Raw genomic sequence first — 17,299 nt, forward strand, 5'->3', positions numbered from 1 at the left:
GGATAATTGACTGATTCCTCACACACCTGTTCCTCGTTTCCTCACAGCCAGTTTAATTTCCGTTCCCTGCCACAGAAGGTTGGCTGTAGACGAGGCTTATTTTGGACTACGGATCAAAGGTCGTGACCCCAGCGAGAGCCGAAAGGGCCCGGTTCTGTCCTCCGTCCTTATTTCTCTCGTCTTCCCTAAGCAGGGGGGCGAAAAACAAAGTCGCTCGAGTTTCCTCAAACCTGCGTCCTCGCTGACACCCGCCGTTCCTGTCGCAGCCGCTCAAGTTCACCGTCGTAAAGCAGCGGTCGACAGCAGCGCGCAGATACCCCGCGGCTGCCCGCCCGACTCCGCGCGGGGCTGAAATATGGGCCGCCGCGCGGGCTCCGTCCTTGGGCCGACGTGGAAGGCCGCGGAGTTTCGCCAGCGGGTGAAGTCTGACCTCCCGCGCCCGCGGCTCTTAAAGGCCTCGCGCCGCTGCCCCGGCGGACGTGATTACTCGACGTTTATTCCCCTTTTCTTTCATTGTTAGTGCACTTAGTGTGATTAATTATGTCAAGCTCTCTCACTGACAACTCGCCTCACTCGAGGGAGAAACGCCTGCTCCCCCTCCTCCTTTACTCCGTCTCTTTCTATCATTCTCTCCCTCACTCCTCTCCAGTCAATTCAAATTCAATTCAGGGAGCACTCCATCTGCCATCGTGGTTGCCGTGCAACAAAAACAATCGCACCAGTAAAACAGACACGCATAAATAACACGGTACACATACCACCTGCGTGCGGACCCTTTAACACTCTGACACGTAACGGGCAGTAACGGTACACTTTAATATGGCAAAGGAACTTGGAGAAACCACGCTTTCTCTCTCTCTCTCTCTCTCTCTCTCTCTCTCTCTCTCTCTCTCTCTCTCTCTTTCTGTGTTCCTGTCTCTCAGAGTCTCTGTGTCTTGAGTCGTGTTCTCCGCGCTTTCCCCAAGCTGTTGGTCTGACATTTGAAGCAGTATCAATTCACTTGGCGTCCATTCACCCCTTCTCTCCACCCACTCCTCCGTAGCACGGAGCTCTTGACACGGAATGCCCCGTTTAACCAAACAGACAGAGACATGTGTCTGGTTTAAACACCCATGCTTCAATTACACAGCCGGGCTGTGTGTGTCCACTGTGTAAGTAATCCACTTATACACCCAGAATGAAACACCCACAGATGTTCATCCCCCATACCAGCTGAGTGGCCCGAAGGAAAGGCAAGAGCCGTAGGCACGCTGTTTGCAGTCACATTTCACTTCCAAATCTACAGCTGCCCGATGTGATAATCGCCAGCCGATAGAATTCGTGTCTCTGGAGTTCTATCACGTGCTTTGTTATTGAGTCATACAGTACAACACTGCTTCGGATTGTGTGAGTTTCTGCTGCATAATGCATAAGGCCGTAGGGTCTACTTCCACTGTGCAAGGCTGCATTCAGCTGTGCTACTTAAGAGTTTTGTATTGGTAGATGCCTGCAATATTCATTGCAACTGTCTAGAACTAATCATGTTAATAGTTGTTGCGTACAATGAGTCCTAAGGTGCGGTTTTAAAGACGTGTTCCAACGCTTGTCGCTATGCAAATTTCGCACGTGAGAGATCGTCTTTGCAGTCTTGTCATGGACCCACAGGACGTGAGCGCCGCTAGCTCCGCCCCTCAGGACCAGGACGATGAGAAGAGACAGCAGCCAGGATTAAAACAGCCTGTCGGGTTCTGACAGCATGCTGACAATTTAATCGCTGGCTGCTTCTCCAGGAGTGCAGCAAAAAGAGAGGAGGAAAAGTTCTTATTTGTTTTTTTTTTTCTCTTTTTAAGTGGATGTCGTCATCATTAATGTGATTTATTTTGTCATATCAGATCTCAATAATCCTTCGTCCTCAGTCTTCCTCAGCTTGCCTGTACATTTCCCTCCAAGTTCTCTCTCATTTGTTTTCACGGCCGCTGTGTCTCCACAATTCCTCTCCTGTCAGATTTTCTGCAGTGTGCAATAGAGAAGCATTTATTTATTAGGCCTCTGTCTCTCTCTCACTATCACTCTCTCTCTCTGTCTCTCACTATCATTCTCTCTCTCTCTCACTCTGTCTCTGTCGCTCTCCCTCTGTTCTGTCTTTTTTTTTTCTCTTCCCACATAACTGCTCTCCTCCTCGACACATCCACAAATTTCCAGGAAATGTAACAACATTAACGGGGTGGGCAGCGTGGTTTGCCTTTTAAAAAGCACGGCATTCACTGAAACACAAGCTTTTATGACAGTAACAATATGTACCCCCATTATAATGCCAGGCAGGCAAAATCTAAAATAGTACATGAACTAATATGTCGAAGAGTGCTTTCAAATTGCCTCCATCCTCCTTTTTTTATATGAGCAGCAGAGGTGAGTAAAATCTCTGCCTCGTCTGCGTCAACGCTGAAATTGGAACCATTATCTTAAGACTGAATATCACGCTCCGAGTATGCTCTACTGCGTAAGGACCTTCACACGGACATATGGAAGAAATGCCATGCTAATTAATTAGCAAGAGCTGTTACCATAGCAATGATAAGGTACAACACTGTAGAATGTTAGCTTTACTTAAAATGCTAATCAGACAAATAACCCTCACCCCCCCTCCCTTCAAAAAAAAAAAAACAACAACAATAAATAAACAAAAAAGTAGTAGATAGAGCCAAAGCAATACAGGTGCGTGTTAAGACACCTGCACTTTATATTAGCCTACTGAGCTCGGTGCTTAGGTGCCTGAAGTGGCATCAGATATTCTGAAAGCAACGAAATGCATCATTATTTGTGAGCGATGAGGAGCAGTGAGGGGATGTGTCAGATTAACTGCTGCTCTACGAACAGTAAACGCTCTGGATAAACGAAAGCTCAAAGCAAATGGCTCCCTGTACATATGTGGGACTGAAACCAAAGATTGTTTATGCAGCCTCACACTGGTGAGAATCTTTCTCCACTTTCACTTCCTAAATTACGCCATGAGGATCAGATGAGGAATCAGATGAGGAAAGTAAACACTGTTGGCTGTTCTGGTATTTGAACGGTTCCGGTGATGCAGGCTTTGTCAGAGGAGACGTCATCACGTAGGTGGGCAGAGTTCCTGTTTCAACGGTGAGCTTAAACGAGTGGGACGTAGGCATAGCAAACCCAACGGAGATGGATGGTGCCGCCGTTTTATCTGCTGCTCCACCTTCCACTACAGAGAATGACGCAGAAGCATTTTGGAGCGCTCAAAGAAACCTCTGATTTTTCTCCCAGTAGATCCGCGGAGCTGTGAGAGAGCTGGCTCCCCGGGTTCAGGCCCCCGGTCCCCCCAGTGTGGAGTATCTGTTCCTAATTACACCCTTGAGTACAGAAAGCCCAGCATTTCCCAATACCCCTCACACACGCAGTCCACGGAAAAACAAAACAAAAACATCACGAAGCAGCAAACAGCCGGGCCCACAACTGCCTCATCCTCTCACGCTCCCTCTCATGTCAGTAATTAGGACACCGTGCTTTTGTACGTCTCCACCACACAGGGCTAACAGCTAGCCCAGCTACACGGCTGTGGATTAGTAGAAAAACAAACAAACAAACAAAAATAAACTATGACCAAAGCTGACAGACAGCAACTTAGGTTACGTGTGAAAGAAGGGGAGAGAGAAAATGAGGATTAAAATGGAAGTGGAATATTCATGCGCGCTTACACGTCCCCCGCCCGTGGTAGACACACACACAAGTGCAAAGAATATATATAAACCGTGAGCGAGAGTCTTACCTGCAGTGACGGTGGACGCCTGCCACTGTCTCTATAATGAAGCATTCCCCCTCGTTCAGACAGAACGCCAGCTCCTGGCTGTCTTGGCAAGGCTTGAAGAACTCGGAGCGTACAGTCGGAGCTGTGGGTGCAACTTCATATAGAGAGAGAAAGAGGAAGAATTAATTACTTCAGTTTAGTAGAATATTCCCACCATTTCCAGAATATCCTTTCACAATACAAAATACAGTCAGTTCTACTGATTATTGTTGTGAAGAGAAGTGTGGACCTTTATAATTGCACAGATTTCTGCATTATCGGCACCTAAAATGTCATTTAAGTCATTTAACTGTTTACATTATAATCATGATAATGATTATTATACAGTGCCTCCATTCAGCCGACAGTTAAAAGAGTCAAGATTTTTGAACCCTTAGATACAGTAAATAGTGTTGTTGGCAGTTCCTTCAGTCGAGTGCTTCCTGCAGCTGATTGCTGTGCACAGCTTAGACGTGTTATGGCTTATTCCTCCACACCAAACTGCCTCAACGCATGTATAATTTCTGGATGTCTTGCTTCAGTGGCCTATTTCAAAACATGCCACAGCATTTCAGTGGGATTAAGGCCCGTCACTCTGAACTGGCTATTATAAATTACGAACTTCTACTGGTTTGAGCTGCTCTATTGTTTAACCTATTAAACAATAGAGCAGCTCTATTGTATGTGTTTGGATTATTGTCAAGCCGTACAACTCTCTTTTGAGTTTTAGATCAAAGATAGATAGATAGCTGGGTGGGGTTTTAACGTTTGCAGGAAAATAATGTCGTGAGCATTTATCAAAACAGCACATATGTTTTATTTGTCCATCTATAGAACATTTAAGTTGTCCTCAGAGAGATTGAGAAGACTGGGGTTGTTTCGGTCATTTGTTCCATGGGATTACACAGTGTTCAGTGTTTTTCTCCTGAGAGATTAATGAACACAGATGGTAACAAACACAAGGCTTCTGCAGAGCCGTAGGTGTCAGATACGGATGACAGTCACTGTTCCAGATTACTACACTGTGTGTAGTCTGATCTCTGCAGAACGCCCACTCCCAGACACAGAAGCTTCAGTGCTGAACATCTTCCACTTGCTAAATGTTGCTTCAGCGTGGCAGTCCTTAGGAGATCTTTTGTACCATTTTTCTAGTTTCATACGCTTCAAGAACTTCTCAGATGCCACAAAATCTTTTTTGACTGGGTCACATTGTAGAGTATAGCACATAATGCCATTGCCATAATTCTTCTGTGAAAAGTAGATGAACCAATAGAATTTTCTTAGTGTGGGGAAGCTTAAATCTAGTGTGGGGAAGCTTAAAAACCTAACAGATTGGCATACTTGATTAGAATTTTTTGAATAGGTAATTTTCATAGAGAATTAAGAGACTTGTATGACTTCTATGAACGATCTTGACCTTTCTAAACCATATCACTGTTAAACATATGGGGGGGGGGGGGGGTTGGTTAGCGCTGTCGCCTCACAGCAAGGCGATCTGGGTTTGATTCACGGACCGGTCCGCTCTGTGTGGAGTTTGCATGTTCTCCCTGTGCCTACGTGGGTTTTCTCCCGGTACTCCGGTTTCCTCCCACCGTCCAAACACGTGCGTGTTAGGTTGATCGGTCACTCTAAATTGCCTGTAGGCGTGACTGTGTGTTGGCCATGCGGTGGACTGGCGACCTGCCCATGGTGTACCCTGCCTTCGCCCGGAGATGCTGGGATTGGCTCCAGCCCCCCCGTGACCCTGACTACTGGGATTAAGAGGTGAAGATGATGGATGGATTTTATTATGACATTCATGCAGAAATCTAGGTGGTTTAAAAAGGGCTCGCAAACTTTTCTGTGCAGCAGTATTAAGGCACCGCCAACATGAACTGAATCGCAGGGTCAAGTGCAATGACTTTCACAGGAAGTATTCCGATTATTAAATGAGTGCTTGCATAGACAAGATTTTTCTCATAATATTGTGTGTCAGGGTTAATAATACAGGGGGCCATAGACAATAGACCAGAGGGAGCACACTTAATGAGAAACAATGCGGATGCTTAATACACACATACACAATCTGACAGGGCTCAACAGGCAAACACAATCAACATGACTACGGCACAGTGTATTTGCTGCTTATTATCATTTAATTAACGCAATATATGGCAGCCTAAACTCCTCGGGCCTGAATCACAATGAATCAATATGAAGCACACAACAAAATTGCGTACGAGAGTTATTATGCCTCCTTTCCTATGTGCTAATAGCAGCAGTGAGTCATAGAGACCAAGGCTATTGTGTTTTGTGGAGTAGGCACTGCAGACGCAAACGGCTGAGCTGTCGTCCTTTGATGAAGCCGCGGCTGGATGCATTGATCCAGCCCCACTTGTCTGACACTAGCACGCCGTGCCTCACGCATCTACTCCAGTGTGGTCCCGACACACAGGCTGGGGCCCCGTGGCATCGCCAGGGCGCGTTCACGCTGCCTACACCCCACCGTAAGGACGTGCCCGGGATATTCGCGAAAAGCACAAAGCCACAGGCACATACGCAGCTGCACACACACACACACACACACACACACACACACACACACACACACACACACACACACACACACACATCGACACGCTCAACATGCGCCACAATAATCCCCCCCAGACATCTGTCAAAGGACGGTGTAAAGCAAGAACAGTCATAATTATCAAGAAGAACATGGCAGCCCGGTTCCGATCCACTCCAGCCAGCGGTGGAGTGTGTGCCAAAGACTCGACGTTTGTCGTCGGAGCGCGCCGACCAGATGAAGGCAGGCATCTGCAGCGGAGTGTGGAAAAAGTCGCATCAATCTGTTATTCTCACGTCGAGGGACAAAAGCTCAGGTAAGTGCAGTCGCATTAACGGCGTTGCGCTGAGGCCGAGATGAGAACAGAACGCCACAGACACGGCCATCCTGTGAGACCGTAATACAGGTCATAACCACTCATGATGGCCAAGCACACAAAACAGGTCTGCGAAGATACATAATTCATCAGATGCTCCATGAGACGACACAGGGGGAGGCCATATCTTGTCTTTTACCTCACCGTAAACTTTATGGAGGTTATGACATGACATAAATCATATGGAGGGTATTGATCATGAGGACATTGAATCAACTGTTTCATTGTAAAAAAGAAAAAAAATAGAAAATTGGAAATGTTGTAGATTATGACTGTAATTTTTCCCCTCCAGAATGCGGTTTAAGCTAGACCAGTATACTTCCACTGACATGCCAGTCGATCAGCAATCAGCAGTGTTTACTGTGTGACCCAGGGCCATTTATGGACCTAATCTCTCAGTACCGCAGCTGTGATGAAGATCCTCGTATAAAGAGGGGGGCCGACTGTCCCTATCTGTAGGCTAAGAGTGCAGGAACATGCAGGGACCATCAACAAGGACGAAACTAAAATGATGAACTACCAGTAATATGAAGGGTGCCCTTAAGAAGCTTACCAAGGTGTTCAATGAATTAATGATCAATCTGAGGTCTGAGTGACCTTTTTTGACTGATAACAGCTTTTATTGTTGCTTTTGTTTTATTGATATTGCGCATTTCTACACTCTTTGAATTACTATTCAGAGATGTCAAGCTATTGAATATTTTGTGTTAAGCCTAGTACATTTTGATTGCTTTCACCTCAATCACACACATACAAACATTGTACCCATGTGACATGTGTCTTACCATAATTCTGATAAGTGGATTGTACAGATATCACATTAAATTGCATTGAAACATAGATTTTAGGAAAGGTTTATAGCATTGCCACTTTGTCTTCATATGCCTCATAGGGTGCTACATCCTCAATGTCCACTATAGTGATGTCAGAAAATGAATTGGCAAAGCAATTATCTCAGAACACAGGCTACTGATGGCTAGGCCTTCTTCCCAACAGGACACCATTATGTGTGTGTGTGTGTGTGTGTGTGTGTGTGTGTGTGTGTGTGTGTGTGTGTGTGTGTGTGTGTGTAAATGGAGCAAATCTGGAATAAAAAGGTAAATCAATAACAAAAAGTGTTCACTGTAGTAAATGGAAAATGTAATTGCTTTAAAATGTGATGGATTGTCACTTCTTGGTCTACCTTATAGTGAACACATAATTACTGAGACATGTTATAAACCTTAATGGGAGGCAAAGAGTATGTACATTTGTAACATAAGCACTTAGCTCTCCTGTTCACAAACTGTTCTGAGACAACTAAACTGAAAGGAATGTCTCCAGTTCTGCAGAGTCCCCACATTGCTTCCACTTTTCACTAATGGTCCTACTATAAAAAGACAACAAAACTCATGACCTGTCATCCACACACACACACACACACACACACACACACACACACACACACACACACACACACACACACACACAAATACGCGCACACACACACACACACAATCTAATTAATTCATAAATAAAATACAAATGACCATGACACTGTTTAATAAAGCTACTTTGAATTATATATGCTTATGAAAGTAGCTTCAGTAATTGTTCAGGTGACGACAGGCTAATTGCTCAGCCTCCACTCCGTGACAGAAATATTATTGCAGTTATTCCCTAAATACCATCTTGCAACTCAGGATTCATTCTGGTTCCTCTGAAATTAGTTCAACATTTTTTCCTGTAAGACAAGTCAGTTCTCTTGTGAATGTTTTGAAATAGTCTGGAGCAATTAAAAAAGGAGCCAATATTCCCCTGTTTTTTCCCACCTGAAGAAAAGCCTTAATTTTGGACATGCGTGGATGTGCATCCATTATCAGTGGTCAGAAGGGGAACTTAATATTCTATGTGTGTGTGTAACAGAAAACACAAAAACAGTGAAAAAGACATTACCTCCCATTTACACATTTTAAGCAGGTTAGATTACAAATTAATTTGCAGTGAATACTGATTGTGTGCAAACTCAATAGTATAAAGTATAATCCAATTTAAAAAATGATACATTTAATAAAATTGCTCAAGAACAACACTCATTAATTCCCTGGGCTTCTTTTAACATAATTTGATGTAATATGCTCTCTTGATAAAAAAACAAAACAAAACATCAAAGCATGTGAGCACTATATGGACATGTGATTTATGTATCCTTTTGCACACATCCATACACACTCGGCACAGAACAGAGATATGCATTCATATTTGTAACATTTTCCTGAATGCCTTCCCAATAATTCCCCTGCTCATTAGTGTTGTGGGGCCATGGCAGATCTCTGGGGAGAGTTCTCTCACACAGCTGAGGATGTCAAACATTGCACACATACACACAGAGAAAAGGGCTTCAGGGGCTGCACAGAATACTGACTTCCCTTTTACCCATCATGCTCCAGTGCCTGATATCCTTTTACTCTCTGTTCAGTGGGATAGTGGCCATAACAAGCTTGGGCTTCTTGGTCTAAACACTCTATTTACAATTCAGTTCATTAAGGAGCAAACCATTCTTCACAAGTCAAATATTGTATGCTAAGATTTATGTATACGAACGATGAGGTCTAGCTTTGATTTTAATTTTGGAGTGGACAAAATGTTTGATCATATCTATACACTAGCTTCGACATCTTGGTCTCTGTGATCACTCTATCACCCTTCAGACCTGTCTTTTTCCATTCGATCTAGACCTCTAACTCAAAGGTGGAATCAGGCCTGCGGGGCCACATGCAAGATCACCTTAGGTAACACTACCTTGGCGACCGTGCCCCCCCCCCACTCCACGATAAATGGAGGTGGGGGAGTGGAGAGGTGGGAAAGAGAGCCTGCGTCTCCTGGCAGAAAAGGGGGGGGGGGGGGGGGGGGGGCGTGGTGTGCAGCAACTGACAGTTTGGGATAGCTGTAGACGCAAACAGCTGTCACCCAGTCCGCCTTGTCCTTCACCAATCAGACTGACAGGCCCCCGGGGGTAGTCTCCTGAGACATGCCTGCACTCTGAACACACCACATGCTCTCATTTCCCCCTGAGAAATCTCTAGTACGGAGGGAGCCGATAACGTAAGGAGAGACCTTCCCGGGTTTTCACAGACAGAAAATGAGATACATAGAGGACTGTCAGCATATTCCGACCAAAAACGCAGAGTGATTTGAAAAAGTACAGTCATGGTATAGTCTTGCTCACATCTGTCTAGATGGTTGCGGGGTGCATGTGTATACAGTGCTGCGTGAACATGTGTGAACTCCTTTAGTTTAGATTTTTCTGCTTACCGTGGTTCTCTTTATTTGATTGCTTCCACTTTTTGCATATGAAATATCAGGTTTATGTTCATAAATTCCATTTGCTTGTTTTGAGGGAAATGTAACTATGTGAAACAGACGACATGAAACAGAATCAGAGCATGTGCAAAAGTAAATGAATCCACAGGTGCATTGGTAAAGTCAATTAGGTAAAAGACATGTGAGTGTTCATGTAATCAAATATGCAGACCAATCAAATGAGACATCCTTGAGAAAAGACTTGAGCCACGCTGATTAACAGGGAGAGGCAACCAAGCAAACCACTGCAGTGCTAAGGTGTAAAGCACACGGATCAGCAATTCTGAGAGGTCAGAAGACATCCGAGGACATCAGGAAGAAGGTGGTGACACAACATCAGTGTGGGGAACGCTACAAGAACATCTCCAGAAGAGCTCCATCCATCCACTGTAAGACAAATCACTTACACATGGAGGACACTCAGCATCACTGCAACTCTACCCAGAAGTGGACGGCCAAGAAGCACCAGGAAAATAATAATTCATGTAAAGGCCAAACCCAAAACAATCACTCACACACCACTCACACATCACCTGCCGAAAGTTGCAGAGCTCTCCTGTAGCATCTGGGATAAATGTACATGTGTCTATGATCAGGCAAAAAATAAATAGACATGGCATTCATGGGAGAGTTGCTAGAAGGAAGCGTTTGCTCTCCAGAAAGAAGAAAGTTGCCCATTTAAACTTTGCCAGAAAGCACTTGGACAAACCAGAGGCTTTCTGGAAGTCCATTCACTGGACAGATGAGTCCAAAATTTTAATATTTGGCCACAATAACAGGCACCATGTTTGGAGAAAAGTCAACACTGCATATAAAGTGAGGAACCCCTTCACAACAGTGAAGCATGGTGGTAGAGATGTGAAAGCCTGGGTCTGCTTTACTGTCTCTGGACCTGGACGACCCCATATTATCCAGGGAACCATACATTTTTAACCAGAATCTCCTGTCATCAGTCAGGGAGTTGAAGCTAGGAAAGAAATGGATTATGCAACAAGCAAGCCACAACATTCCAGCAAAACTACCAAGGAATGGTTTAAGAGTCCGGATCTCAATCCCATGGAAATGCTGTGGCAAGATCTGAAGCAGGTGGTACATGCCAGATGTTCCTCCAACCTCTCTCAACTGGCAGATTCTGCCAAGTAGAATAAGCAAAAATCCCCAAAAGCAGATGTGAGACACTTGTTTGTGGTTACAGAAGATGTTTGGTGGCTGCACCACAGTACTGGTTGCAAAAGGAGGTGCCACAAGTTACTAACTAAAAGAGTTCACATACTTTTGCACTTAGCACATTTTCAGTTTTTGAAGAGACGAAGAGAAAAAATACTTTTGTTGAATAAATAATGAAAATATAATATCTTTTTTTCTGCTTTACAAATTGAGACATAGATGTTCATTTCATAAGATTATTAGTTTTTTTTAGAGAACAATGACCATGTTTGGGTGGTTCACAAACTTTCAAGCAGCACTGTATTATGAGTATATCGCCCGACATTAAAAACTATTTCCTTAAACGTACTCATAATTTGAAAGATTACATTCAAATAATGGCTCAAATGACAGGATACATGACACAGCTGAAGCTGAAATGCTTCAAACCACATAAAAGGACTGCTCTGCAGACATAACCACTTATCAGATAATTAGAGTTTGAAGTAAACAGTGAATTTGAGTTGTGTGCAAACATCAAGTTCAACAAAATAGGCCCCATGAACTGGCCTTGGGAGATTGAAAGTGCTCTTACGGAGAGGAATGATGAGTGCAGTGCACTTAAGTAATTGAGGAAATAATGTTAGCGTAAAGAGAACAGAAAGCCTTCCTCCTTTTCTCCTTGCTAACACAGCAATGCTACGCTAAACCAAGCTCCAGTTGGACAATTCGTGTTAGTCGCAGATATCATATGTTTCGGAAAACCATAGGTATTTACAAAAGGCAATAGTCCGGCAGATATAAAATTGCAGGACTTCACTGAGTAAATATCTGATTCACATCTGAAACAAAAGACACGAAATGTAATGTGTTACGGCATGGCAACATCTCCTTAACTAAGCAAGAAAGTATGGACAGAAGACAATTGTTACCCTGTTAAGAACATTGGAAAGTGTAGATGCTGTCCATCGGGAATGAAAGAACTCATTAAATCCAACAGGAAGTGTGAAACGGGGAGAACTTCAGACAAATGTCAGCCACCAGAGCCATTACTGGGCTGAGCACCATCAGCCAGTCTGAGACCCAAAGCGAGGAGCACTGTGAGGGAAGGTAAATGAATTCACTCAGCACTCTGGACCGTCTCCTCTGGAGATGATGACGGCTCCGCATAGCCAAAGCCTGCCTGACTAACTCGAAGTGACAATTAAGACAAAGGCTAGCCCTCCAGACGACTTAAGAACGATTTTGACTGTTTAAACCACAGAGTCAGCATGTAATCAAAACAAAACATCACAGCCAAGGGCAACAGAGAGGACTTTAGTGACTAACCATCAGTAAGTCTTTAAGTAAGCAACAAACATTTGCTGAACATAAAACTTAGGAACTTTCTTTCATAACCTTTAAATCTAAATTCTATAATAGCTTTATAAACAGAGGATTGACTATGCTTTAATTACTAGTGTATTACTTATTAAAACTTTAATTTATACTCAGGCACATCTGACAAATATCATCCCGTGAGCCTGTGAAGGCTGACAGAGTCAGTTAATACACAGAAAAGGGTTATTTTATGTCTTGGCTGTGAGTTAAGGCTTGAAGATGAGGAATGAGATTACTGAATATGTGAGTGCCTTCTAAAATGATGCTTTTACTAAAAGCCATTGGCTTTATTACCTCAAAGCATGTGACAATGGCTATAAGTGGCTCATAATGTGTTGAATATGGATACACTGAATGCAAATGTAAATTTAATATTGCTCTTTTGCTTTTGAAAAAAGAGGAGAGAGATACTTAGGTCACTAAAATGAGTTTTAAAGTATTTTTTTTACGCATTCATGTGACGAGATGTGCTAATACTACAGAAGTGTATAGAACAAAACCCTGTGAATGTGTCCAGAAATGACTTGAATTGATATTTCATAGCACATTATCACCACAATGTACCGATTTCCTGCAGCACAAATAAAGCTGGTAAAATATGGTCCACTAGAGTTTTGGATTACATGCCATTGTCTTTTTATGAGCTTTCTCTGTAAAAGCCAACCAAGCCAGGACCCTCTCTGCCTCCCCTAGTCCTGACGGACTGCAGATTTGGTCAGTGTTTCATGATTTGATCTGTTCAGTCCCCCACATTCTCAAAATGTCAAACTGATTCATACCATCATTACACAGTACTAAAAGGGGAGACATACTAAAGTGCTCCCTCTCTTACCAACACACACATACACACACACACACGCACACACAGATTATATTACATTCTCAACTGTGTCCACTAGTGAGATGGTGATTTATTACAGTGCATCACCAATAAATGATAACCCTAATAACAAAATACCTTATGAAAGAATGAGTCAGGGGTCTTGCAGAGGTGAGGGGTTTAGTCCCGTCTGCAGGGAGTGGAGAATTTAGTTTCAACACCCTTTGTTTTAATATTCAGATGATACTAAAGCCCTTGATAAATTGGACCCGGTGAATTAGATTAGGGTTGTAACTCAACTCTGCTAGGTAGCAGATGTCTAGGAGTTGAATGATCTTAGACCAGTCATCCTTCACTGCAACCTTCACTGCAAAAACATATGTCACAGAAAATCTTGAATATAGTTAGACATTTAAAATTTATTAAAATGCCTAGAAACAGATTGATTTTTTTTTTTTTTTTGCAGTGAGAAACTCAAGGTGTACAAGGAATGTCCAGACAACAGCAAATGCTCAACTGGGATAAACACATATAATAACCATTGTTGACCATTTAACATATGTTACAAAGTGTCAGCTCAAACATTGTTATTCGAGATCAATTTTAAGTGGACAGCATCTAACTAGACTCTAGAAAACATGGCTGGAGACACTTAGGCAGCTAGCATCTGCAAAGAAGGACAGTCAAGTCCTACCACTAGAGACTGTGATGCTACCACATTTTGATGGGATGGATTGTTCTCTTCAAGACCCAGAGATGACTGATCCAAGATCTGTTGTTAATTTGACTTATGTAGGTTGCCTGCTCATCAAATCTAATGTTATAAAAGAGTTCTTCCATGCCCAGTGCACAAAGTGTTTTTTTTGTAACTCCACACAAAACAATGTCTATGTCACTTAGAAAAACAATGAAGGACATGTTGGAGAAAAAGTTTATACTTTTGATACATTTGATTTTATACCAATACACCAGAGTAAGGGGATTCGTGGTACAGTGAATAAGGCTGGGAGCTCTAAGGAAAAGATATTCAAAACAAAAAGAGGCTATATTCTAAAAACAGATGAAACCTCTGAGATAGCATCATGAAGAAGATTATTACTCCATTTCTAATTTGAAATGTAATGTGTTTGCTCCGAAAAACTGAGATATCAGGTGCATCCCAAACGTGATATAAAATCCAAAGACAAAATGTCTACACATAGCAGTCCAGCAAAATGGGAAGAAGGAAGAACATATTTTGTTTTATTCAGGATTTTGTCAGCTTATGATTCCTCCTACACCCTTCCCAGCCAAGAAAAACTACTATGTACACTCAGGACAGCATGAATTCTTAGCTCTCTATGTAGGCATTCTGTGATAAGTTCATCAAGTCTCCATTGTGCAATGATGTTTGCTACCTTTACTGCTTTTGACCACAGGTTGACACCATGCCAGCCAGACTAAATGGAGAAGGTCATCAGTGGGTTGGTGAGCTGGGGAACTTTCACTTTCATATCAAGTGCATACTGGAGAGGATGAATGTAGTAGGAACAGAAGCTCTGTCCCTCTCCCCGTGAACCTGTCTGATAGCATGAGTGTGTGTTCTGAAGCTAGGTCACCAGGGGTTATTCTCATGAATTAGGGTCCCTTTCAAGGAAGTGTGTACATTCACAACCAAAGACATCAAAACTTCACATCAAGAGGACATAGAAATCACAGAAGTGAGTGAAAGAGACTACGTGTAAGCCAAACTAATGGAATGCAATTGACAAATTGAGTTGCTGACCAACTGATTGGTAAATAAATACAGCAAGGTCAAAACAAAGGAATATTTTACAGGTTCATGTCAATTATTAGTCTAAGCAATGAAATAGAAACCAGTGGTGCTGAACAAACTACATTGGGTTCTGGGACGTGTAGTAGTTAATTAGTCTAACATCTATTGACTGGTCATACAATAAAAAAAATATGACTTCCTAATAAAAATTTGCTTGTGTCAAACAGAGACGTCCTTGTGTTGTAGACCAAACACCTGGAGAGAGACTTGAGTAGAATTGTGCTATAGATGCTCTGTCCACTAGAAGAAATGAGAAGAATGATCGCCTACATCATTATCCCTGTGTGCACATGCACAAGAGCAATGGGAGACATCAGATCTTCTCAGTGCAAGACCACCACATTTGCCCACTTACGTTTTCATGTGGAACAAGACCGTGACATAGAAATGTCCACCCAAATGGGCAACTTGGAAAGAGGCACAGCAAATTGTCTCAGAGAACAGTCAAAATTCATCAGCTAAGGCAGAGAAATATGCTAAAACATTACTGTAATGGGTGACAGCCAGTTGACAGTCTGCTTGTTAGAAATCTCTCTGAAAGAGATGGCCCTAGAAAAGTCAGTTCCTTCTGTGAAAAAGGACCACTGCATTATGAGTGAAGTGGGAGAAGCCATTTTTTCAGCGTACAAAGTCCAATGACCACAGATAAAGCTATCCATATGTTGGACATCTTGTCTTATCTGTTAATTACTGAAATCTTCATATTACACCCACAACAAACCATTAGAAAGAAAGACACAGAAAGGTCAAGAAGCGCTGTGGATGAACATGAACTCAATTGAGTAAGAGGAAACCTCATATACCTTACAGCTCATATCCCCCACCTTACAGCTCATATCCCCACCTTACACCTCATATCCCCAACCTTACAGCTCATATCTCCCACCTTACAACTCATATCTCCCACCTTACAGCTCGTATCCCCCACCTTACAGCTCATATCCCCCACCTTACACCTCCTATCCCCACCTTACACCTCATATCCCCCACCTTACAGCTCATATCCCCCACCTTACACCTCCTATCCCCACCTTACAGCTCATATCCCCACCTTACAGCTCATATCTCCCACCTTACAGCTCATATCCCCACCTTACACCTCATATCCCCCACCTTACAGCTCATATCTCCCACCTTACAGCTCATATCCCCCACCTTACAGCTCATATCCCCCACCTTACACCTCCTATCCCCACCTTACACCTCATATCCCCACCTTACAGCTCATATCCCCCACCTTACAGCTCATATCCCCCACCTTACACCTCCTATCCCCACCTTACACCTCGTATCCCCACCTTACAGCTCATATCCCCACCTTACACCTCATATCCCCACCTTACAGCTCATATCCCCACCTTACACCTCATATCCCCACCTTACACCTCATATCCCCACCTTACACCTCATGTCCCCCACCTTACACCTCATATCTCCCACCTTACAGCTCATATCCCCACCTTACAACTCATATCTCCCACCTTACACCTCATATCCCCACCTTACAGCTCATATCTCCCACCTTACAGCTCATATCCCTCCCCTTACAACTCATATCTCCCACCTTACACCTCATATCCCCACATTACACCTCATATCCCCCACCTTACACCTCATATCCCCACCTCACAACTCATATCTCCCACCTTACACCTCATATCCCCACATTCCACCTCATATCCCCACCTTACAACTCATATCTCCCACCTTACAGCTCATATGCCCACCTTACAACTCATATCTCCCACCTTACACCTCATATCCCCCAACTTACAGCTCATATCCCCCACCTTACACCTCCTATCCCCACCTTACACCTCATATCCCCACCTCACAACTCATATCTCCCACCTTACACCTCATATCCCCACATTACACCTCATATCCCCACCTTACAACTCATATCTCCCACCTTACAGCTCATATGCCCACCTTACAACTCATATCTCCCACCTTACACCTCATATCCCCCAACTTACAGCTCATATCCCTGACCTTACACCTCATATCATATCCCCACCTTACACCTCATATCCCCACCTTACAACTCATATCTCCCTGTATGTATGTATCTTGTTTCC

The 17,299-nt window shown here is 43.3% G+C and overlaps 1 protein-coding gene across 1 annotated transcript in view; it reads right to left on the reverse strand.

Annotated features, from left to right (window-relative positions):
- The window catches only part of nrg3b (neuregulin 3b), a 123,067-nt gene that overhangs the window by 46,565 nt on the left and 59,203 nt on the right, over positions 1 to 17,299 (reverse strand). The window contains exon 2 of the mRNA XM_076999253.1: positions 3,770 to 3,902. Within this exon, the coding sequence (XP_076855368.1) occupies positions 3,770 to 3,902 (133 nt within the window). The remainder of the gene's footprint in view (positions 1 to 3,769; positions 3,903 to 17,299) is intronic.

This window comes from Brachyhypopomus gauderio, chromosome 3, assembly GCF_052324685.1.
Source record: "Brachyhypopomus gauderio isolate BG-103 chromosome 3, BGAUD_0.2, whole genome shotgun sequence".
In the NCBI taxonomy this organism is placed as follows: Eukaryota; Metazoa; Chordata; class Actinopteri; order Gymnotiformes; family Hypopomidae; genus Brachyhypopomus; species Brachyhypopomus gauderio.